Source organism: Myxine glutinosa, chromosome 11 (genome assembly GCF_964187855.1).
Source record: "Myxine glutinosa chromosome 11, kmMyxGlut1.1, whole genome shotgun sequence".
Classification (NCBI taxonomy): Eukaryota; Metazoa; Chordata; class Myxini; order Myxiniformes; family Myxinidae; genus Myxine; species Myxine glutinosa.
The window spans coordinates 122,725,430-122,750,818 of record NC_136271.1 but is presented as its reverse complement, the minus strand read 5'-3'; the positions used below and the strand labels follow the sequence as shown (position 1 = coordinate 122,750,818).

General features: G+C 46.2%; 2 protein-coding genes across 5 annotated transcripts in view; one reads left to right on the top strand and one right to left on the bottom strand.

The window, feature by feature from the left end:
* CDKAL1 (CDKAL1 threonylcarbamoyladenosine tRNA methylthiotransferase) overlaps nt 1-25,389 on the top strand; it is a 612,415-nt gene that overhangs the window by 488,846 nt on the left and 98,180 nt on the right. The window lies entirely within an intron of this gene.
* Nucleotides 1-25,389, bottom strand: part of MRS2 (magnesium transporter MRS2) — a 61,990-nt gene that overhangs the window by 6,298 nt on the left and 30,303 nt on the right. For all 3 annotated transcript variants that reach the window (XM_068131110.2, XM_068131111.2, XM_068131112.2), the window contains exons 6-10: nt 10,401-10,531; nt 7,319-7,414; nt 6,464-6,616; nt 4,851-4,968; nt 887-1,000 (exon numbers count right to left, since the gene is read on the bottom strand). In XM_068131110.2, coding sequence (XP_067987211.1) covers nt 887-1,000; nt 4,851-4,968; nt 6,464-6,616; nt 7,319-7,414; nt 10,401-10,531 — 612 coding nt within the window. The remainder of the gene's footprint in view (nt 1-886; nt 1,001-4,850; nt 4,969-6,463; nt 6,617-7,318; nt 7,415-10,400; nt 10,532-25,389) is intronic.

Sequence of the window (25,389 nt, the reverse complement as noted above, 5' to 3'; positions counted from 1 at the left end):
CACTTACGGTTCCGCTCAGCCGTTCTTGATTTATGGGAGTGGGATGTCAAGAGCACGGTTCCCTATCTGGGGGATTAATTTACTTGGAAGGTATTGTGATAATTGGATGCAAGGAGCTAAATTAATCGTCTCAGGCAGCATCCGTAGTTGCTTGGCAACCGTCATGCCACGGAGTTAGCTGTGGCTTGTTGGCTTCAGAGTCAGAGGTCAGGAAGCAGTCCGTGCAGCCACTCGTGACCCGGTCGGCAAACCCAAAACAATATACGGTATATGATTCTTTCACTATTGTCAATTGTTCCCTGCAATGTGTAATGTTTCTAAAGTTAATTATTGTGTCTCATTGTGCATTTTTGTCTGGAGTGTATGTTATGTGTTGGCACAGGTCATGTGCAGAAGCGTTGGATCAATACATTTAGAAAAGAGTGGGGGTGGGAGGGGAGTGTGGTTACTGCTTATAGGGTTTTCCCACATGAGGTTATCTACACGGTTAATTTCCAAAAATCACGCAAACTATTTTGCATCAGAGTTGAGACATCACAATGTCACTATGTATGTGAGCATGCCATTTATGGGGGGAATTTTGATCCCAAATTCAAAAATAAATGGTGAAAATGGCAGTATAGTTCTGGGATAAACTGCTCTCATCATCAGAACAAAGTCGATGCCTCATGGGGCCTTTATGGGAGCATTTCACAAAATCGGTGCACCATCACCATAGCTTGTGCCATCAGGTAAGGAGGTGAAAGGTGTGAAAATCACAATCATTAGTATACAATAGATCTGGATTTGAAGTGGTCTATCAGATCCCCTCGTAAGGAGACGATGGCACTGAAGAGCCATTTTGAAAGAAGAAAGGAAAGGAGACAGATGATGATGCGAAGCTTACCGGGGGTTTAGCAGAAGGTTCCAAGTGGTGGCCGAGGAAAGACAGCAAATGTCTCCACATAATTCCACTTCCCATAAACAAGAGTCCGGTAATAAGCCAGAATGCACGTGGATCCTGAGCACACACAGGTAATTCTTAACGGGTGAACACAGTCACACAGGAATGGGATAACACTGTAGTGGTAGGAATAATGACAACAAATCACAAGTATTAATATTATACAATATTAATATATTTATCCAATCAATATATGTGGGAAAACTATGTGCCCAGACCGGAAATCGAACCCAGGTCGAACGAACCCCTTCTGGTGAACCATACCAGTGCTCTGCCATCTGAGCTATCTGGGCGACCCTGACCAAGCATGCAATTTTCCCACGCATATAATTGCCACTCTCTTTCCGCCAATGCTTCCGCGGCACTCACTGCCAACCATAGGAGCGATAATTATACATTTAAAGAATGTTCCTTTGTATAATATTGTTGCGGATCTCAGCGCCGGCCTTTTCCCCTTGCCAAGGGGGGATTGGTCCCCTTGTCTTTGACTGACCGACGGGACCCGGGACCTGTGACGTCCTACCCGGACAGCGCAAAATAGGGTTTTAGGACTAAGAATTCGCTATTACCTAATTACTCGCGCTGCCCAGAAACGAGGAAATAAGCCCCGCCCGAATCACGGGTGTTAGTGGATACGCCGAGCGGTAGCGAACCCGTGATCCGAGCCGTTAGCAATGACTAGACCCCGATCCAAGCAGTTCTTATTCGTGCCACGCTTACCCAATGATGGAAATCACAGAAACGGTCGAATTGGAAGAAAAGGAATGACAAGATTTATTTACACTTTGTACAATGATCAGAAGAAGAAGACAGTGCAGTCCTTAAGCAGTCTTATACTTAATACCACAGACAAACGAGCCCATCTCACACACAGACACTCACACGGGGATTGCAGACGAAGGTCAGCACGTCCAGGGATGGCGTCCGGGCAGCTCTCTCCGGTCCCCAGCTCGTACCGCGAAGATGGTATATAGACGGCAGGAGCTCTCCGCGTGTCGTTGGCGTGCACAGGATAACACGGGGCGAACGGTAGGGGCTGGGCTCTGGCGGTTACACTGGCGGCTACTGCCACGTTCACTCGCGTGGCTGCGTACGTAATAGTTCAATACAGCGCTAAGCCTCAAAGTGTTCACACAATGCGCTCTGCTGGTAAGTCTCTTGCATAAGCCCTCCGCTTCAGTCCTCTTGGTAAGTTCTCTCAATACAGCGCAATTCCTTCCAGACCTCCGGGTCAGTCCTCTCAGTCCTCCGAGTCCTGTGCACTCGAGTCCTCTCGATACTGTCGTGTGCACGCGAGTCCTTTTCAAGGGCTTTGTGCGAGTGGCTTTTATATCCACGCCCCGCGAACCTTCTAGCACTTGCTAGATGCCCTTACCACGCCCTATCACGCCATTCCCTTCAGAGCCCTGGTTGGCTGGTGGCCCTTACCGTCATCGCCTCTGACGTGCTGCTTGACGCCGCCCCACCTCGACCCCGCACTCCTCCCTCTTCTTAGGCCTACCTCGTGTCACTTGACTAGTTCGAGCGAACAAAGGGCAGCGAATGCTGCTGGCAGCCAAAGCGTAACAAACTGCTGCGGGTAGCCCAAAGCGTAACATAATTAAGGGATGCCAAATGGGGCGCGGGATCAATTATTTATGCCCATAGATGTAATTGGAGGGTGGCGCAAAAATGAAAGGGACCTAAGCTCACGTCTTTACACAACGCAGATATTAATAGGGAAATGGCCTACTCTTACACATACTATGACATAACTAATACTCTAAGTGGGCCTACGTGTTGCTTGTGGACTAACTATGGGGGGCAAACCTTTAGCCTTTAATGATGTCATATGTACAAATCTCAAAACCGTATCAATATATTTAGAGAAAAAAGCATATGTTAACATATTGTCCTGTGGATGGCTCTATTAAGACGGAGCACCCACGGATGAGCAATTGAGCTTACTTTGAGGCGTCATTCAATGGCGGATTTCACTATGCAAGCGCGGGGGGGGGGGGGGGGGGGGGGGAGTTGAAAGCCCGCTTGGAGTTTGCAAATAAGCACCAAAAGGACTCTCACACTGTGAGAAACAAGATTCTGTGGGCTTTCATGTGTCTTTCACTGAGGAGAGGCTTCCGTCTGGCCACTCTGCCATAAAGCCCAGATCGGTGGAGTGTTGCAGTGATGGTTGTCCTTCTGGAAGTTTCTCCAATTTCCATACAGGATCTCTGAAGCCATCGGGTTCTTGGTCACCTCTATTACCAAGGCCCTTCTCCCCCGATTGCTCAATTTGGCCAGGTGGCCAGCTCGAGGAAGAGTCCTGGTTGTTCCAAACCTTTTCCATTTAAGAATTATGGAGGCCACTGTGTTCTTGGGAACCTTCAATGCAGCAGAATTTTTTTTTGTAGGCTTCCCCGAATCTGTGCCTCGACACAATCCTGTCTCTGAGCTCTGCAGACAGTTTATTCGACCTCATGGCTTGGTTTTTGCTCTGATATGCATTGTCAGCTGTGAGACCTTATATAGACAGGTGTGTGCCTTTCCAAATCATGTCCAATCAATTGAATTTACCACAGGTGGACTCCAATCAATAATAATAATAATAATACATTTATTTTATATAGCGCTTTTCAAGAAGCCCAAAGACGCTTTGACAGAGTACAAAAAACAAGTGCAAAAAGACAAAAATAAATAATAATAATAATAATAATTCATTTATTTTGTATAGCGCTTTTCAAGAAGCCCAAAGGCGCTTTGACAGAGTGCAAAACATAATGCATAACAATACATGAAAACAACAATTGCAAAAAGACAAGAATCAATAGGGAAATATTTAAAGCAAAAGGAGGGAGAAGGAGAAGAGATAGTCAGGGGTTAAATGCTGTGGGTTGAATGTTGAATGCAGTGTTGAACAGGTGGGTCTTTAGTGATGTTTTGAATGTGGTGAGTGAGGAGGAGTCTCTGATGGTGTGAGGTAGTGAGTTCCAGAGGGTGGGAGCAGCGATGGAGAAGGCCCTGTCCCCCCAGGATCTGAATTGCAGAGGGAAAGGGAGGTACAGCAGAAGGACAGGGGGAGGAGAGGGGAGGGGACAGGGGGGAGGGGAGGAGAGGGGGGAGGGGAGGAGAGGGGGGGAGGGGAGAAGAGGGGGGGGAAGTACCCGGCATTCCGTGTATAAACGTGAGGGAGAAGAGGGGGGAGGGGGAGGGGGAGGGAGGGGGGAGGGGAGAAGAGGGGGGGAGGGGGAGGGATGGGAGAGGAGAGGGGTGGGAGGGGGGAGGGGGGATCTGAATCAAGGTGTAGAAACATCTAAAAGATGATCAAGAGAAATGGGAGGCACCTGAGCTAAATTTCAAGTGTCATAGCAAAGGGTCTGAATACTTATGTAAATGTGATATTTCAGTTTTTTCTTTTTAATAAATTTGCAAAACTTTCTAAAATTCTGTTTTCTCTTCATCATTACGGGGTATTGAGTGTAGATTGATGAGGGAAAAAATGAATTTAAACGATTTCAGCATAAGGCTGCAACATAACAAAATGTGAAAAAGTGAAGGGGTCTGAATACTTTCTGAATGCACTGTATATATATCACTACCCCAAAATTCATAACACAATCATCCAAAAGTATTTACAGCAGTACCTCTCACCATTACCCAGCAATGAAAGGTCAAAGTTCAAGCAGTGCTGAGGACTTATTTTAGAATTTTAATAATTTTTAAAAGTAGTACTGAGCACTGTTTTGTACATTTCCCCTTTTTTTTTTTTTTTTTTTTTTACAATGTTAACTATTCATGGTTTCCTAAACTTCAAAAAACCCCACAAACTCAAAATGACACCAGAGAAAATGACGACATTAGATGGGTAAATGTTTCTTCGCTTCCTACGTATGTACAACTGGTAGAACTGTTGATGTTTGAAAGGCATTACCTCTTCGAGGTTCGATTGCAGGTTCATACCAAAAGCAACACCAACGAGTCCAAAGAGAGTGAGTGAGAAGGTGCCCATGGTGAGCTGCAGGCTGAGACGCATCATGATATTGCGATGGCTGCAATGGGCAAGAAATCCATGGTGGTGAAACATCGACAGTAATCAGGAAAAGGTTAACAAAAAACTGCTTTAATATATGTTTTGGTTAAGAATTTTTTGATGACCAAATTGGAAACAAACTATTTCAAACTTTTAACAAGCGATTTGCTTGATTCAAAGCGCTCAAGCAAGCACTCCAATGGAATGCAGCAATCGGCACAGCTTAACAATATGGCGGTCTCAATGGAAACAACGCTATCGTGGTACTTTAGCAAATAATATGTACGGGCCGTCGCTTTCAGTTTTACTCGATCCTCTTGTGACAACTTCCCCAAACGAATTTATTGTGATATCAGTGGCTACAGAGTATGAGGAAGAGGGAAAGAAAGATAAATAAATGTGGAGTCAGAAGGAGGAGCAAATGTGGAGTGGAGTCAGAAGGAGTCAAACTACTTATCTATGGACCCTACCACTGCACATTTGGGGAGAGTGGGGGGGGGGGGGTGAGGGAAGGGGGTTCAATGCTTGTAGATGTTGAAGAATTAGGATGAAAAGTAAAAATATAAGTATGAAATGCATGTTTCAATAATATGAGTACACATAATAGAGATATGTCTTTGAATATTTCATTGGTGGTTGTAGTATCGTTTTGAATCCGACTACGGCGGACATTTTTTCTAACATAACGAGGAATCTATCTTTATCGCTTTCTCCACTTGCCGAATGGCTTGGCAAGCAGCTAGCAAAGTGGTTGGAAAGGGACAACTGGATTGGAAAACGATTGCAAGCTGCTTGCTAATGAAACACACCTCAGAACTATTCAATCTATAAAATATATTTTGCTTCTCTTAACGATGATCTACATATTACATACACAAAACGACAGATTTCACTTGATGGCTGCCATTCTCGAGTCAATAGAGTATCCGGAACCTGATCTTCACCAATATCAAATCAATTCGTACTTGTTACACACCCAACCAGTCCATTAAGTTTCATCCGAATCCGTCCATGAGCTTTTGAGATACCCTGCTCACAGACAGATAGACAGATGAGCAGACGGACAAAGACAAACAAAATAAACAAACACACAGACAGACAGGGGTGAAAACATAACCTCCATCCACCTTTGGTGGAATGGAATCTTCCCTCACCAATTATGAGGATATTCCCTACTAAGTTAACAAAGCATGTTCAGTTAATGTTTTGATAACTGTTTGTTCCGTGAAAATTAAGAGTTTCTGATGCATGGAATTTTGCAATAGAAAAATCACTCTACCTTTGCTACAGCAAAACTAGGTGAGATATTGAAATGTTGAAGAGGTGGTGGTTGTATCAGGGTTAGAAAACATCAACGAACAAAATTAACCCATACCTTGGACCATCAGCTTACAAGTACAGCCCTTGTTTGCACTCTGTTATACCGACATGAAAGCGAGATCCTAAAAGTGTGGCAAAAATGCAATCATAATTTCTCTACAAATTATGTTGAGACAAATCTATGCACTACAAACCTGTCCAGATTGAGAAAGACGACACTTTCTGAGTCGTCAATAAGTTCTTTTAGACCACGTATGCTGTTTGCAGCTTCATCTGCCTGTCGCAGGTAAGAATCCAGCAAAAGTTCCATTTCGTCTGCATGGGTGACTGCTGGCTTTCCATCTGATCTGAAAAATGACACCAAGTGCAAAACCTTCACATGGTGCACACTTCCTATCCACATCGAGGCAACAGAGACAAGGTCACAAAAGCAAGTAGAACATCGGTTCACATATTTTTATAAATTGGGAAATAATGAAATGTCCACAAGATAATGTGTCTCATTGAAAAAGGTAAATTATTTATCCAAGATCTTTTATCCATCATCCGAACCATCAAGTTTATAATTTTTGTTCCCCACCTCTCCAACAAGGTCAGAGATGGAAGACATTAAAATGAGCTTCGTCCGACCAACTGACCGATCATCTGTCCATGTACTTTTATGTATGCGATATTTTAAAAAACCATTTAACATGTAACTTTCATATTGCAGATATCTATTCCTCATTAGATGATCTCAACCTGATGAGATCACAGCTGTGATTGGCTGAATTATGTTGCCATGGAAACCATCTCTGTAACTTGGCTTGTGTATGCGATATTCCAAAAACTATTCAAGATTTAGTTTTCATATTACACATAACTATTCCTCCTACCACCAAAAAGGTGGCATGGGCCTGGAGTATCAGCTCCTTGTTATTTATTAAGCTAATCTCTAAGATAACCTAACTGCACACAGTATCGTGCAAGTACCATGTTCTGCCTTTTGATACCCGCTTAAGGACATTGCAAGCAACATGTGCAGATTGTGGCGTACAAAATATATGCACCTGGTGAGGCAGAGATCCGAAATCAGTTCATCGTCATCCAGTATGTTCAGCAAGCTCTCCCTGAACACTCGGACATCAGTTTCCAACTCAGACAGACTGGAGAAAAGCGGTAAATGGTCAAAAACCCATAAGATGAAAATATAAAACCACAGTTCCATACATACTCATCAAGAATAGGAGTGAAGTCATTTGGCTGTTTCATTAAAGTCAATGGGTTATCATCTAGATTTTTCACATCTGGAACAGGTAATGCCAAACTTAGACATTGCACATACTCCTTCACGAAGAGAAGATGAGCCATCACTGGCATCTTGGCCAAATTACAACTTCCTGCTATAACCTTCAGGGGGAACTGCATCCACAGCAAAACTGTGCTCCCAAGAATTATACTACCCGCATCCATGTGCTGCATAAGGAAGAATAATAAAAATTGGACACACATATATAAGAGGCTCAAAAAGAAAGGGATGGCTATCAGGAAAGTTAGTAAATGTTAAAGAGATCACGGGTGGAGGTTGAAAACAATATGAAATGGTGTTAGCTGCAATTATGGAGCCATGGGGGGAAGGTTGTGATTGCAGAGATGCAGCAAGGCAATTTCACACATTAGATAAAAAGCGAAACAAGGTGGTACAGGTAAACGGGCAGCCTTGGCACATGCCTGGGGAGCAGATGAGAAGCTATCAAGAGCGAGTTTAAATGTACGTCCGAATCACCAGAATTGTCAATTTGGTTTTGTTAAATTAACAAATGGTTCTTACTCTCCTTTCCTCCAACTCAACTGAACTTTCACTCAACTTCCTTCAGTCAGGTCAGTCTTTTATGACTGCCACTGGTAACATGTAACCCAGAGCTACCTGTCTCATGGTCGGGTTGTCAGCGACTAAACCGACACCCCTCACTGGCTTTGCTAGTGGGGAGTGTAACCGATACCGTGCCAGGGCTAAAAATAACACCTGACAAAGGGAGGATGACCTCCCCAAGGGAGCCAACGGTCATCCATTAAGGAGATTGCGTCTCCTAAAAAACACATCCGGATAAAAAACACAAAAACACATCTCCATCCGGATTGGACAGGTTTGAATCATAAAAGAGACTTGCAAAATGGTACGTGCTGCTTCCTTCCTTGATGTTCAGCATTTAAAAGGACAGAGCACGGAAAATCCCCATCGGTTGGCATCCATGGGGAGGAGGAAATTCCTCCTGAGGAAATGTCCCGCTAAGTGCGGTGAGAAAAGCGGCGCCATTGTTGTGAAAACGCTGGGACCCAGAGTATCCCGGGAAGTGAAGGCAGTAACGGCACTTCCCCCAAACTCAGTGGCCGTTTTAAGTGTTTGTCTCGTCAGTATGTCCATGTGTGTGTGTGTGTGTGTGTGTGTGTGTGTGTGTGTGTGTGTGTGTGTGTGTGTGTGTGTGTGTGTGTGTGTGTGTCAGCTAGCTCCATTACGAGCATATCATGAACAAAGACATCAACATCAAAGACACCATGAACAAACAAACAAACATGAACAAAGACATCATCTATCTATAATTCCACTAATCTCTGTGTGTATGTGTGTGTGTATGTATGCGACAACGATTTCTCGACAACTACCGGTCCGATATACTTGAAACTTGCCAGGTATATTGCTGGGGACCCGAGGATGTGCCTTTTCAAGGTTTGAAATTAATCGGACAAGTACTTACCGAGCTATGGCGATTTAGCCGTTCGCCGTTCGCTTTGGCGTTGCGAATGGACCAAACCATTCCATGTAAATAGAGGGGGGGGTTCTGTGGTCGTTGCGAATGGACGAAACCATTTCATGTAAATAGAGGGGGGGGATTGTCACTGTACTCGCAAGCCGTTCGCCGTTCGCTTTGGCGTTGCGAATGGACCAAACCATTTCATGTAAATAGAGGGGGGGGATATAATTTTAGATAGATATATAGTACGGGCATATATATAGTACGGGCATGCCCTAGTGAACATAAAAAGACATCAACAACAACAAAAAAAACTTTGAACTCTCCACATTCATGAACCATTAGTTGCTTTTGGACAAAGCTCCACTCATTTGAAGGTAACATGAAAGCTAAACCACAGGGCAGGAGGAGTTACAAATTGATATCAAAGATGAAAAGTACCAATGCACATGTGACGTAGTTCACAGGAACTCTAGTCAAGGAGTTAAGAGAGGTATCCAAGGCAGCGCACACAAAAGCCTTTTCAACAATGCCAACATGATGGAAGACAAAGGATATATCAGGCATTCTTTCCAGACCTGAAATGTAAGGATGTGAGTCACTACCTGGTTTCAGGTCAGGTTTGAGTTTGTCGACAGATTTCTGATCTTTCCTTAGATTAGCTAACAGGGTGAAACTGAATCCTGTTGATTTCCAGGGTGTGCAATTGCTCAACCAAGCAGAGTACAGCAAAGTGATGTGCCTCATAGCAGTCAACATAAATGGAACAAGCGTTGCGCCTAGGTCCCCCGTCGGTGAAGTGATGTGACTTGACAAAGTGGAAGACGCAAGGCAGCCATCTTGGATTTTGACGCGGCGACCCAATTTTCAATAGCGATCTTCCTTATGCCGAGATACACCCACACACCAGATTAGAAAGTTGGTACTTCACTTATTTTTCAAGATATTCCGCTCACAAGGTTCAGACATACATGGCGTCAGACATACATGGCGGCGGCCATCTTGGATTTTGACGTGGGTTGCACCCACACACCAAATTAGAATTCGGTCCTTCGCTTACGCACGCACGCATGCACGTACGGACGGACACACTGACGGAGGGGAAAACCATAGTCCCCCTTTCGCTCCGCTGTGCGACGGTGGACAATAACTAACATTGGAACATATTTGGAATGAATACAATTGACATTGATATGACTAAATGTGGTTACCAAATGCAAATAAAGTAATAAATAAAACATTTTAAACAGAATAAAACCTCATCATTCATTTTGCTGCTGCAATCATAGAAGCAAGAGTTTTTAAAGCCAAAGGCTTTCCTTAATACAATTAAAGAAATCCTAATTGCAAAGCAATGGACAACTTCAAATGCGTCGTTAGGGACCAGATGCAGACAGACCTCCGGCTGGTTTGCAACAATGCATGAAGCTGGCTGCGATCGAGTGAGAGCAGCTGTGGGTTCAGCACACCTTCCAATGTGTGCAACACCGATGGCTCCAGATCTGCCAGCATCCTCTGCAACTCTCCTATCTGTTTTTTCATACACCCACAATCACCTGGTTTGACATCTCTACAGAAATGGTCAAACAAATGAGATTTTAAGGGGGTTGGGGAGGCAACGGACTGGCATTGGAGCAGAGGGTCCACAGGTGGACGCAACAAGCAAGGGTATGAACAAACAACAAAATAGGATAGAGGGAGGAAATAGAGGAAACAGTAACCTGCAAGTAACTGTGCTGAATCATACTAAAATACGCCATTTGTGTCTGTCCGTCTGTCTGATGAATTTTTGACGCCAATACATTCAATCCTTACTTACCCAATCTCAACCAAACTTGACAGGATGACCAAGGGTTACATAATGAAGGTTGTAGCGCATTCATTTGCCCCCCTCCCCAAGGGGGTTTTCTCCCCCGAGCGGGTTTTCCCTCTCCCACTTCCCTCCCACTCCCTCACATTCCGCTACCTGCCCCACTCTCCTCCCCTCTGTTGGAGTTGGTATAAAGGAATATACCTTTGTTTTCTATTTCCACTCACTCTGCTTTGAGTGCATGCAGCTAATTCCCTTCTGAAACCTGCTGATCCATGCTTTATCTTATTCTATTGCAAATTTATCCTTGAGGCTTGGTAAGGAACACATTCCTTTAGAGTGGGACTCGGTGTTTGATTTATTCTCATGCTATTCTCTCTGCTTATCTAACATATGACAAGAAACAGGTGCTGTCCTCCCTTTGAACCAAGACCTCCACATGCCAATGGAGTGACCCTCAAGGTACTGGGTGCGATGCATTGCGCACGGGTCTCGGCCTTGTGGGCAACTGCCTGTGGAGATAGTTATCTCTGCTGCGCTGGACCTTGCCTATAAAATGAAGCTCACTGAGTATTGTATTTGAGAAGGGACCTGGCCAGTTTTGAGCTGATTCCTCTCTTCCACATGTGTATGTACTCTACCATTAAACGGCTTGTATTCTCAGTGCGGTGTCTTTCGTGTCTCCGGACATCCGACATCGCACCTCGTCACCTCTCTACATGTCCGAGCTCTATCCTTTTTAAGCAACTTTAATTTCCTTTCAGTTTTTTTTTCACTGTCGCTATTCAGTTATTACTTTTATCTGATGTACCATACTCGTTACAGACTGTACTGTTCCACCAAAGCAGCTTTCTGAGCAAAGGTTATACTGGGTGGTTTACCATTGCCTTCCCAGCTGTAGTTCGGCAGGAATTTGTAATTTGGCCAGGATGCCGACGATAGATCCCTCACTCTTCGTGAAGGACACCATGAGGATCTTTAACGTCCATCAAGTAACGTCGGAAGACAGGACGCCAGTTCAACGTCCAACGGAGGGACGACACACATACTGATAATTTACCCAGTCTGTGAAACACCAGGATGATAACTGCTTCGGGATTCAAACCCAGGCTAGGCAGCTTAGAGGAGCGTGTGGGTACATCGGAGGTCATCCTGTCAGCCGAGGTCATATCTTAACGCAGTGTTAATAATCAAACTATGATTCCATGTTGTACTGGTATCTATTAGGATTACTATATGTTTAAAATGTTTACTAAAGGTAGAATCCGAATCCAAAAAGACTGCACCCAATGTCCCTGGACGGTGCCAAATAAAATCAGACTTACAATAATTACCTGCAAAAGAGTGAAAAAATGAATTATGGAGACATTTTACCTCACGTCTCGTGGAGCCTATTATTTCATTATTTAATTTAAAAATCGCTTTTTCCTAATTTTGTTTCGATTTCACTCTACATTTCGAGACAATTATTTAGGCCATGAGTTCCGATCGTGAAATATGGAATCAGATTTTGAATATCAGCTTTTAATAAGCCAATGCGATACATTATTCAATCTTGCCAGAGCCAATCCCATTGCACCTATCCTCACACAGCCAATCAGCGTAACAGCAAACCGACAAATGGGCAACCATCTCTGTTTATTTATATCTATATATATATCTATATATATATATATATATATATACAGACTTGGCATTTAATATGGAATATTTTTTTTGTAGGGGTGAACTTACTTTTCAAGATGTCTTAGAACCAAAAGTTCATTGGAATTATGTTGAAATTATTCTAGATTTTGTTAATGTGACCTTTAAAAGAAACAAAAAACACATTTGACATTTCGAAACAAATAAATTGATCCTTGAAAGTGATGTAAACTGATATCGAACTCAATTCATGGACAGTACTGTGTTAAACTTCTGTACGTTTTCCAGAAGTATCTGTTTATTTTGCACATTAGCCAAATATTTTTAAACAAAAACAAAAGTTAAATTACGACTGGGATTACGGACAGTAAAATTACAGTTCAGTACTTCGTGTAACCCTGGTGTTGGGCTAGCGGCTAGGGTGCCGGCTTAGGATCCAATGGATCCTGGGTTCGAATCCCGGCCGATTGCTGAATTAACGCCAGGGGGGTTGACTCAGCCTGTCATCCTTCCGAGGTCGGCTAATTGAGTACCAGTTCACTGGTAATTCCCTGTTTGTCGTTAAAGGCGGCAAAAAGGGTTGGCGTCAGGAAGGGCATCCGGCCGTAAAACATTGCTTCAAAAAGGGGACCGAAAAACAACAACAACCACGGTTCCCGAAAAAGGCCAACCCCTGCTTTGCGGGGAAAAATGGCCTCTAAAGGTGGTTTGTTACTTCGTGTAACCCCCAAGAGCATTCAGGAGAGCACGTAGACGTTGAGGCATGCTGTTCACGAGATTTGCCAAGGTATGGACAGGAATCGCTTGCCATGCAGAGACAATAGCCTGCTGGAATTCATGCACAGAGGTCGGCTGCTGGTCCAAGTTGTCGATTTGATGCGTTAATTCTGCCCACAAGTTCTCTATCGGATTCATATCCAGGGACATGGCAGGGCACTCCATATGCTCTACACCACGGTCAGCAAGAAAGTGTTGGATCATGCGAGCACGATGATGCCGTGCATTGTCATCTTGGAAGACAAAGTTTCCTCGAAAGGCTGCTCGAGCAAATGGAAGCAATGTTTCTTCCAGAATGGCCCTGTACTTGAACTGGTTCAGGTTTCCATTCAGAACAACCAGGTCAGTTTTGCCCCCTGCATGAAAAGCAGCCCAAACGGTCACCCCACCACCTCCAGCTTGGACTCTTGGCACTATACAATCTTTGTTGTAGGCTTCATGCACTTGTCTGCGCACTCGGATGCGGCCATCTTGACGATGGACCAGAAATCTAGACTCGTCACTGAAGATCACATGATTCCAGTGTCCTGGCTGCCATTGACGGTGCTCTCTGGCCCACTGCAATCGGCGCTGGCAGTGTTGTCTGGTCAGGCGTGGCTTTCTCAGAGGACGCCTGGCATGATAGCCTGCTTGAACCAGTCGTTGGTTGACTAGCCTCCTGGATACAGGCACATTTGTCAATTGCTGCCACTCACCCCTAAGCCAATTAGCTGACTTGGTACGGCCATTGCGGACTAACCGGTGCAGCTGGCTATCATCCCTCCTTGTGGTTCTGCGGGGACGTCCTGGCCTCGGTATTGGAGTAGGGACACCCCTCTGAGCATTTCGTTTCAGGATCGTTGACACCTGACCTTGAGTGACGCCATACTGCCGAGCAATAGCACGCTGTTTCATGCCGTAATTTCGTAAAGCCACCACTCCATGACAAACAGCATTGTCGAGTTGACGGACCATCTCCAGAGGAAGCGGCAATAACTTTTGGAGACGTGCAGCAGTTGTTTTCCACTAATACAGAACGCAACAACCCTTGTACACCCGACTGTGAAGCCAATCATCAAATGCGCCTGTCCGTACATTTTGCCACGCCACCTGTGATATAATCCTGTTGTTGACTTCTTGCTGCGACAGACAATCAGTGACATGGTTCTTTTAACAAATAAATCACCAAAGTGTAAAAGAAACTCACCACATTGATATACTGAGTTAAGAAAGTAAGCCCAAGTCAAGAAAAAAAAAATATTCCATATTAAATGCCAAGTCTATATATATATATATATATATATATATAGATATATTGTTGCGGAGATGAGGACTGTATTTTTTTGATTGTGTGCTGTATTATTATTATTATTGTTTATTCTGCGCCCCCCTACCTCCGGAGCTGTGTAAAGGTGAAAGGGCATCCCATAATTAGTCCACAAGCATACACATCAGCCAAATAATAGAATACCCCTGTTTGATAGTTATCTCTTATTCTGTGTTTTAGAGTAAGGCTGTGTCTCCCATTAATTGAAGTACTCCATTGCACCAGTGAAAGAGAATAGATCCCCTTTCATTCCCATCCCCAAAATCTCCATTCCCTTTTACATCCCCTCTGGTGATTGCCAACCCTCGATTGCCAATTACCTCCCCTCCAATAACCGCCATTGACCACAAGGCAGGGTCGGAGAAGAAAGGCGTGTCTCCACCTCGTCATAGAGGGGAAGAGGGGCGTGCCCGCCCGTCGTCATCAAGGGCGGAGCGAGAGGGTCGCGTGACCAACCAGGGCCGAGGTGAGCACACCGATGGGCGTGTCAGGAAGGCCGGCGGCTTGATCGCTGGAGGCGCTATAAAAGGCGCGCACGCAAGAAGCAAGAGAGAGAGTCGTGAGGAGTCAGTCAGTGGAGTCGGTGGTCAGTTGGTTGCGTTGGTTGCGGTGAGGAGTCGGTGGTGGTGGTCAGTTGGTTGCGTTGGTTGCGGTGAGGAGTCGGTGGTAAAGAGTGAGTGGACCAAGAAAGAGTTGAGGGTTTGGACCAGACGAGTCGGACAAGGCCTGGCAAAGCACGCGACGTCCACAGCAGCCACAACAGCAGCTTGGGGGCCTGAACGGCGGTTTGGAGCAGGGCCGTGAAGGAACGGCGGCTGCTAAACGCGCCGGTTGTGCTGCAGGACCCCCTTGGACCTTCCTCTCCCTCCAGCCATCCACCTCCTGCCTTTCCACCCTTCTTGTGTACGTGAGTTTGTTTTGTTTGTTCTGTCCCTGGGTTAATTAAGTCTGTATAAGCTAATAATTGCACTGTGTCTCTGATTCTTCTGTATATTATTTTATTATCTTTCCTTCTCCTTGGTTACTTTGAGCATGTAAATAGTAGGAATAAATTTAGTAGTATTTCCAACCTTTTTGTCTTCTTCTTCTTCTTCTTCTTCACATCCGTGTCGCCTTTGTCTTTTCCCTATTGAATAGCTGCGGTGCGATCCGGCCAACGTTTGGGTGGAATCGGGTGAGTCGGGGATCCTGTAACGGTCGCGGTTGGACCATCCGCTCGGCCCATCATAACATCTACACCGCGATCAGTAACAATATATATATATACAGTCACGTGAAAAAGTACCGTAAGTACACCCCATGTAAAGTTTTGACTTTTTCAACATATTTCAACATACAGTTATTTGATTGATCTTCATTTCAACAAATTGATAGATAAAGAATGAATGAAAGAATGATCGTTTTATGGCCATTTTCCCCGCTAGAGCGGGGGTTAGCCTTGCGGGCCCCATGACAATCATGGTTCCCTGTTTGAGGCAATGTTTTTATGGCCGGATACCCTTCCTGACGCCAACCCTTGGTCACGCTCTTACGATGCGCAGGGATACGGTGTACCTATTCTAAACCGGGGTACACACCGGGATCATTCATCCCAGCAAGCTGGTACTCAATTTGCCGACCTCGGAAGGATGACAGGCTGAGTCAACCCCCCTGGCGTTAATTCAGCGATAGACCGGGATTCGAACCCAGGATCCTAGGATCCCAAGCCGGCACCCGAACCGCTAAGCCAACACCAGGCTTAATATTGATAGATAAAGGTGATATAATATAACAAATATCATGAAACATTTACATTTTGTAGTCCATTGTATAATTTAAAGAAACATAAATGCAAATTTCACAGGTGGAAAAAAAAAAGCAAGTACACCGTTGGCTCTAATAGGTGGTATTGCCCCCTTTGGCAGAAACAACCTCAAGTAGGCGTTTCTTATAACTGTCTACCAGTCTCTGACATCGACTGGGAGAAATTTTTTCCCACTCCTCCATGCAGAATTCTTTCAGCTGTGTGATGTTTGAGGGGTTTCTTGCATGCACAGCTCGTTTCAAATCCCCCCCACAACATCTCGATGGGATTTAGATCCGGGCTTTGACTTGGCCATTTCAGAACCCACCATTTCTTTCTTTTCAGCCATTCCTTGGTGGATTTACTGGTATGTTTAGGGTCATTGCATGTTGCAAGGTCCACCTTCGGTTGAGCTTCAACTTTCCGACAGATGGCCTCACATTATCCTCAAGCACCCTCTGGTACAATGAAGAATGAATAGTGGATTCCATGATAGTGAGCTGCCCAGGCCCTGATGCAGCAAAGCTGCCCCAAACCATAATATTTCCACCACCATGCTTTACAGTTGGTATCAGGTTCTTGTGGTCAAATGCTGTCTTTGGTTTTTGCCAAACATGTCTTCTGGTACTGTGGCCAAATAGCTCAACCTTTGACTCATCTGTCCAGGGCACATTGTTCCAGAAGTGCTGGTCTTTGCCGAGGTGTTCACTGGCAAACTTTAGTCTTGCCCTGATGTTCTTTCTGGACAGCAAAGTTTTCCTCGTAGCACACCTCTCATGTAGATCAAATTTGTGCAGCCTCTTTCTCATGGTAGACTCGTGCACTTTGACATCAACATTGGCAAGAGCTACCTGTAGGTCCCGTGATGACATTCTGGGGTACTTAGACACTTCTTTCAGCATCTTGCGGTCTGCTCTCGGGCTGAACTTGCTGGGGCGGCCTGGCCTGAACAAGTTGGCAGTTGTTTGGAATCTTCTCCACTTGTAGATGATCTTCCGGACAGTCAACAACAACAACAACATGCATTTTAAGGCCATTTTCCCTGCTAGAGCGGGGGTTAGCCTTGCGGTCCCCATGACAATCTTCTCCATCTTGCCCTATTTTCTGCCTCTCTCCTTGTTAACCCCCTTGCCCGCATTTCTTCTTCCACCATCTTTGGCCAAGTCTTTCTCGGTCTTCCCCGTCCTCTACTTCCTTCTGCATTCATTTCCATCACTCTTCTCAACCAGTCTCTTTCATCCTTCCTCAACACATGACCAAACCATCTCAACCTGTTCCTCTTCACAACATCAATCACAGGCTCTATTCCCATCATTTTTTGCAATTCATCATTTGTCTTCCTCTCTCTCAACGATACTCCGCACATCCAGCGAACCATTCGCATTTCCACCCTTTCCAACCTTCGTTGCTGCTCTCCATTCATTACCCATGTCTCGCTCCCATAAATCATAACACTTCTCACACATGCAGCATACACCTTTCCCTTCAGCTTCAACGACACTCCCCTCCTCATCAGCACGCCACTCAGTTCCCGAAACTTCTTCCATGCACATCTCACTCTAGCAACCGTTGCCGAGTCTGATCCACCTTCTCCATTCAGCATGTCTCCGAGGTAGCAAAATGTTTTCACACCTTCCAGCTTCACGCCGTCTCCAAGATCCAACTCAACATTTCCTCCATCTGCAGCTCCCTCTGTGCACACCTTACATTTGAATGTAGCTGCCACACTGGTTAATGACCCTCTCAGACCACTACATTTTTGATGAACCCACTCAGCGCACATTGTACATTGAATGGAGTTCACTCCGACACCCTTCCTGCACAAAGCACAGGGCCACTTCCCAGTTCTTTCCACCTCACCACATGCTTTACCACTTGCCATCACCTTCGTCTTTCCGATATACACCTTCAGACCTTGCGGTCTGCTCTCGGGCTGAACCTGCTGGGACGGCCTGGCCTGAACAAGTTGGCAGTTGTTTGGAATCTTCTCCACTTGTAGATGATCTTCCGGACAGTCGAATGATTGATTTCAAATTGTTTGGAGATCTTTTTAAATCCCTTCCCAGACTCGTAGGCATCTATAACCTTCTTTCGGAAGGCCTGAGAGAGCTTTTCTTTTTTCTTTTTGTATTCAAGATCGAGGCTCGTGAAAGAGCTAACATTAATCACACAAAAAGTCAAACTGACACACAAAACACAAAAAACAAGTGGAGTGGCAGACAAGATGGGGAGAGAGGGGGAAGGACACAAACACAACATTTGAGAGCAGGGACATCGGGAGAAATGTGGGAGGGGGAGGGCTTGGGGGGAGGTGGGAGAGGTATAAAACATATGAACACTGCAAGGGCTCTGGGGTGAATTAGCGGGGGTAGAAAAGATCAAGGTTTTGGATGGGGGAAGATAAGAGATGGTGGTGAACAGCTGTTTTAAAGACCTAGAGGGAGGAGTGGGATTGAAGGGAGTGGGGGAGTTTGTTCCAGAGGTGGGAGAAAAGGGGAATGAAAGAGTGAAGGTGAGCAGAGAGCCTAGATTTTGGCAGTTTAACCATAAGAGGGTTGCAGGCAGATCTTGTGCGACCTGAAGGAATATTGGGGGGACAGAGCACAGAGAGAGCTGGGGGAGCAAGGCTGGAGAGGAGCCGGTAGAAGACAAAGACCACCAACCTGCCTGAGGTGAGTGAGTGAAAGGCCCTCAGAGTTAACTTCATCGCAGGAGATTCCAATGATTCTGAAAATCAGAGCTCTTTTGATCTTGGCATGGTGACACCGCACACTTCAACAACAAAGAGCAAACCAAACTAAATGTCTGAGGTTTAAATACCGTAAGACAGGTTCCTCCAAGATCCTCTCTAACGATGTTCTACTCATTTGCACCTGAGCTGGTGCACCTGATTCTAATTTTAGGTGTTTGAAGTAGTGATAAATGTCGGGGTGTACTTACTTTTTCCACATGTGAAATTTGCATTTATGTTTATTTAAATTATACAATGGACTACAAAATGTAAATGTTTCATGATATTTCTTATATTATATCACCTTTATCTATCAATATTGTTGAAATGAAGATCAAATAGCTGTATGTTGAAATATGTTCAAAAAGTCAAAACTTTACATGGGGTGTCCTTACTTTTTCACGTGACTGTGGATATATATATATATATATATATATATATATATACCATATATATATACACATCGATATATATATACACAGGGTGAGTCAAAAGTCGTGCCCGATTTCTGTTTTTTCGGCTGTCAGATTCTTTCTGGGATGTCATGTTGTTTATAATTGTCGGGTATAATTGTTGTTAATAATTGTTGTTAATAATGTTGTTGTTAATAATAATTGTTAATAATAAATATTAAATATTGTTAATATTGTTAATAATAAATAATTGTTAATAAACAGAAATCGGGCGCTACTTTTGACTCACCCTGTGTATATATATATATTGTTGCGGCTATGGGATTTGCATCCATCCATATCCGCTTGTAAATATTCCCCTATTTCCTCAATACTTCCCAACTCTCCCCAATCCCCCATTCCCTAGTCCCATTTTCTGTAAACAACACTCTGTAGACCCGAACCTCCCCCTATTTCCCCCATTAAATGTCGCACCCAGGTTCACCGCATCTCATGTAAGACAACTATAGGACATCTTGCTAGTTATTCTTAGTCTATGTCAGTTAAGGATTCGTTTCCATTAATTCTGACCCTTCGTTGCACCAGAATGTGATTGTATGGCACCGTTAGGAAGTTTAGGACCTCCCAATACCTCCCCGCAGCTCTTCCCTACAGTTCAGCAACAACAACAACAACAACAATGAGCGCAGGGAGTGCGCGTCCTCACTCCGGCTTGGTTGGTAGGGGTGGTGGGAGGGCACCAGGCCTTCCCAACGAGCCGCCATCAGACATGTGCTCGACGGGGTTACCAAACAGGGGCTCCCTGTCGGCTCCTCGTCAAGGGCGGAGCCCGGTAACCCCCGCACCCAATGGAAGCGGCGGACCAGCCCCAGTGGGGCGGAACCAACCAGCCGAGGGCGTGTCACTCCCCGCTGAGCATGCGCAGTGAGAGGGAGGTGACGTCAGATGCGCGCTGAGCTTGGAGCAAGCAAGACCACCTCCGAGCGCTGTGAGACCTCCCTGCATCTTTTGAACCGTGCTTTATCCTGTCCCCGAGCCAAGGTGCACCTTGTGCCATCGACCGACCTGTCCCTTCCTGCCATCAATCCCTGTGTAAGTCTACCTTGTCCGTTTGTCCGTGGTCTGTCTGGGCTAAGATAAGACTGTATTTAAGTGCCCATCTCTTCTGTGTCTTTACCTCACTCTGCCTTGTAATCTACCCCCTTTTCTCCACCACTGTAATTATACCCTCCTCCGGAGGTCTTGAGAACTGTACCCCTTGCGTCGTTTCATCTATCCCAGTCGTCGTGTCCTTTCCATCATTGATTTAGCATAGCGCGATTTGGCCAACGTCTGGGTGAATCGGGTGAGTGTAAAGGGAAGAAACGGGGAGCAACTGTTCGGCCGCGGTTACCTCCGCTCGGTAAATAACATCCAATCCGCGGTCCGTAACAACTGGTGTCAGGAGTGGGATACGAGGCCCGAACCAAATTAAAAAAAAAAAAACATCTAGACAAAATTTGGTCAAAATTATAAAGTACCGAAATTGCTTTTGTTTTACAAAAACCCGAATTTTGAAAGTCACGCTATGGGAGATCAAGACGGCTGGGTTCCGGTAGAGGAGAGAGAGGCAGGGTCGATCCAGGACCAAATTGAGGGACATGAGGAGAACGAAGCAGTGAGGGCGGCAGGTTCGCAAAATGGCGGCGCTAGGCATGGGGAAGAGGAGCGCGAACAACAGGTCGGCGCTGCGCAGGGGATTGCGGTAGCTGTACCCGTGCCGCCGATGGACATGCAAGTCCTCATGGCGCAAATAGGGGCCCTGTTGGCCCAGAATAGCGAACAATTGGAACAAAGAATGGGCAAGCAATTAAGGGAGGACATGGGGGCCAATAGCCAACGGTTAGAACAAAGGATGGGGTCCAATAGCGAGAAATTGAGGGAGGACATGGGGGCCAATAGCCAACGGTTAGAACAAAGGATGGGGTCCAATAGCGAGAAATTGAGGGAGGACATGGGGGCCCAGATCGGAGGGTTAGGGAGTAGAATAGAGGGATTAGACAATAGATTAGGGGAAATACAGGAGGGGTTAACGGGAGTAGAAAACAGAATGGCCGCTCAAGAGAATCAAATGGAAGGGATGAAAAAGGGGTTAGAGGGGTTAGAAAACAGTATGGAAGGCAAATTGAGGGACATGAGGAACCAAGCGGAAAGGGAAGTTAAACAAATGGGGCAGCAGATAGAGGGGGTCAGAATGGGGGTAGAAACTAGATTGGATGCTCACAGGGAGGAAATGGAGCAGATGAGGGTGGCATCTGGGCAGGAGATGCAAGTGATGGGAGGGGAGATCAGTAGAGGTGTGAGTGAGGAGGGCGGAGGAGTGCGTGAGGAGGTGAGGCACTGTGAGGAGCGCATGGAGAAGGAGGTGAGAAAGGGGACTGTAAAATTGCAAGGTGGTATAGAGGAGTTGACGCTGGGAGTGGAACAGCTGACGGAGGGACAAAAAGAACTAACGGAGCAGGTTCAAAGGAACACTGCGGTACTAGGAGGGTTAAAAGCGACACAAAACGACATAAAAAATGACTTGATAGCGACACAGAGGCAATGTCAGATGGTACGTGAGGGACTGACAACGAGGTTGGACGAGGTGACAGAGGTAATGGAGACGAAGGACCGGCAGGTGAGGACGCACATAGAAACGGTCAAGGTAGCCTTAGAGGACGAACTTGAGGAGACGCACCGGGAAATAAAAGAGGTGAAGCAGAAATTAGAAGAAGTGGAAGAAGGGGTGAGCGAAATTAAGAAGCGACGGAGAGGGGATAAGAAAGAGATAAAAGAGGGAGTAAAAGAATTGGTCCAAAGTCTGTGTTCGGATCGTGATGATGTGCTCATTAACCGGATGAGGGATTCGCAGGTGATGGAGGAAAAGCGAAGAGAAAGAGGACCCGGTGTAAGTGGTGACCAATATGGTCGTGCGTATGATGCGCCAGGTAATTTAATAAGCTTGGGGGTCGAGATGGACCCGGGTGTTTGTGAGAGGCCGTTGGTGAAGTGTGCGACAGGTCTGGTGTGCGAAAAAGGAGGTGTGCGAGAAAGTCCGACTCTGGGGTGTGTGAGGAAAAAGTGCGCGCCAAGGAGTGAGGGTGCTGTCGAGAGTGAGTCGGTCGTAGCGCGTGTGCGAGGGAGCACATGGAAGCGCGTAGTGAGGAGTGTTACAGAGGATGTAACGGAAGCATGCACGCCTGTGGTGAGTGTTACGGAGGGTGTAAAGGGAGAATGCACGCCTGTCGTGAGTGTTACAGAGGATGTAACGGGAGAGGGTGCGCGAGAAAGGTGTGTAACGGACAGGTGCATGAGGAAAGAGTGCGCTGTCGAGAGTAAGGGTGAGTGCGCTGTCAAGAGTGGTGGTGAAAGTAGTAAGAGTGACACGGAGCGTGAGTTGGTGGTGGCAGGTGAGAGAGGATGTACACCTGGAATGGAAGGATGCACACCTGGAATGGTAGAGCGTGTGTGGGAATGCACACTTGAGTTGGTAGTGAGGCACGTGGTTGGGTATGCGAGTGAGAGCACACCTGTGATTGTCACAGAGGAGGTGACCAAGGAGGGGGCGCGAAGAAGTGTGTTGGTAAGGTGTGCGAACGACGAATGTGTGCCAAGGTGTTCGGTGGTCAGGTGTGTGACCAAGTCTGTGAGTGGAATGAGTGTACCTGGGTGTGTAAGAGAAGGTGCAATGACCAAGAGCAGGGAGACAGCTGGATGTTTGAGCAAGGAACGGGTAGCGTATGCGTGTAAGCATGCAGGTGAGGCATCGACGGTAACCGGGTTAGCGGCTAGAGCGACTTATAGCCGAATCGGGCCCTCGGTGCGCGCCGAGCAGCTTCGCGTGCCGCGAGGACCAGCGGGGATCCAAACCACGGCGGTTTCGAAAGAACCGCCGTACGCGATCCACGCCGGGCCGCGCTTTGAACGGCCGCGTCCGTGCTCCACTAAGCAGAGCGGGCAGCCCGATAGGAAGGGTCGTCATGGCGACCCCTTTTTGTTGAGGCATTCCGGCAGGTCGAGATCGGGCCATGGGATGGCTCCGTGCCGAGATGGTGCGTGGGATCTCGGCCCGGGTAAACCTCCTTCCCTGCACCGAATGTCGGACGCATCCAGCCGCCGGCACCAAACAACCCGCATTCATTGGTCGGCTTTACGAAGCCGGGCTGTGGAAGTGAATTGGCGCACCGAGAGGCATTAGTAAGTAGACTGTAATGACGAGGATAGTGTTTTGGCCCCGAAATTAGAAAAACTAAATTTGATGATTGGCAAAGGATTGGCAGTAATGACTGGCAGATGATGGGTAGTGATTGGCAAATTTTTGATTTGTTGAAATTTGATGTGCAAAATTGGTAGTGGGAGATGCCCCATGTGATGGGATGGCCAATCCACCATCCCTCACAGAAAGAGGGGGCAAAGGAGCACTAGTTATGGGGTGTATGGCAGTGAAGACTAGCCCGGGAGGGTTAGGATATAATGATAGGGACTAGAGGTGACTATAGGTGACCAGATTTAAGTAAGAGACTTGGTACCTGTAGTGGGGACGTAGTAGCTTAGTGTTTGATAATGACGTGGGAGCGCTGAGTGTAAGGGAAGACGGAGGAGCGCGAGTTTTAGAAGGGAGTAGACAGAGCAGATGATGCAGTGTGAATGGAAGTGCTGGTGAGCAGCTTCAAATGAGGCATCGGTGAGGCAATGCTCCGAGGTGTGTGTGAGTGTACAAGTGATGAATGAGAGAGCATTGCGGATGAGTGTCATGGTGAGTAGTGAGTGTTGTGGATCAGCGCGAATGCGCTTGGGGGAGAGAAGGGTGCAGGCGGCACCAAGTATGAGAGCACAGGTGTGCAAGTACAGGTGTGTGGAATATATGGAGCAGAGAATGAGTGGTGTGAAGAGAGTTGGAGTAAGTGGTACGGAGTGGTGTGCATGGTGCGAAGGTGTGGATGGGGGAAGAGTGGACCCCCATCACGGATACCCGGGGCGGGTAGTGTAAGTGTTAGGTAGAGGGTATAGGTAAATTGTGGTTGGATATTGGCATCTGTGGTGCGGGTGGAAGAATGATGATTGGATGGGTGCATTAGTGTTGTGGAAATGGCTGGGCGTGTAGCCTGTTAGTGTGTGTAGTTGGTTTGGGCACTCCACCACTGTGAGGATGTCGGCCAGGTGAGGCCCGCAGGTAGGCTCTGGGAGCCGGTAGTAGTTGTTGTGGATGGGGCCCGAGGATCGGAGGACGGCCCCGGGTAGCCCAGTGCCAGAGGGCACCGAGTGGGGTGACAGAGCCAGGAGGGGCCTTCCCCAGTTAGTTAGGTTAGGGTGAGGAGCTAGGTAAGCTCGGGTGGCAACTGCAGTGGTGGAGGTGTGCAGGTGGGTAGACCTGCTGGGAGAGCTACACGTCGCAGCCCAGAAATTGTGCAAGGGCACCGGGAGATGAATCGGGGAGTGAGACCCCAAATTGAGAAGCACCACAGTTTGGTTCAATGGGAATTGGTTTTAAAAGTGGTTTCCTGCACCAACACAAGTGCGAAAAGTGGTTTTTCAACACTAACACAAGTGCAAAAAGTGTTTTTCAACACTAACACAAGTGCGAAAAGTGGTTTTCAACACTAACACAAGTGCAAAAGTGGTTTCCTGCACCAACACAAGTGCGAAAAGTGGTTTTTCAACACTAACACAAGTGCGAAAAGTGGTTTTACAACACTAACACAAGTGCGAAAAGAGGTTTTTCAACACTATCACTAGTGCAAAAGTGGTTTCCTGCACCAACACAAGTGCGAAAAGTGGTTTTTTCAACAATAACACAAGTGCGAAAAGTGATTTTTCAAACACTAACACAAGTGCGAAAAGTGGTTTTTCAACACTTACACAAGTGCGAAAAGTGGTTTTTCCACACTAATACAAGTGCAAAA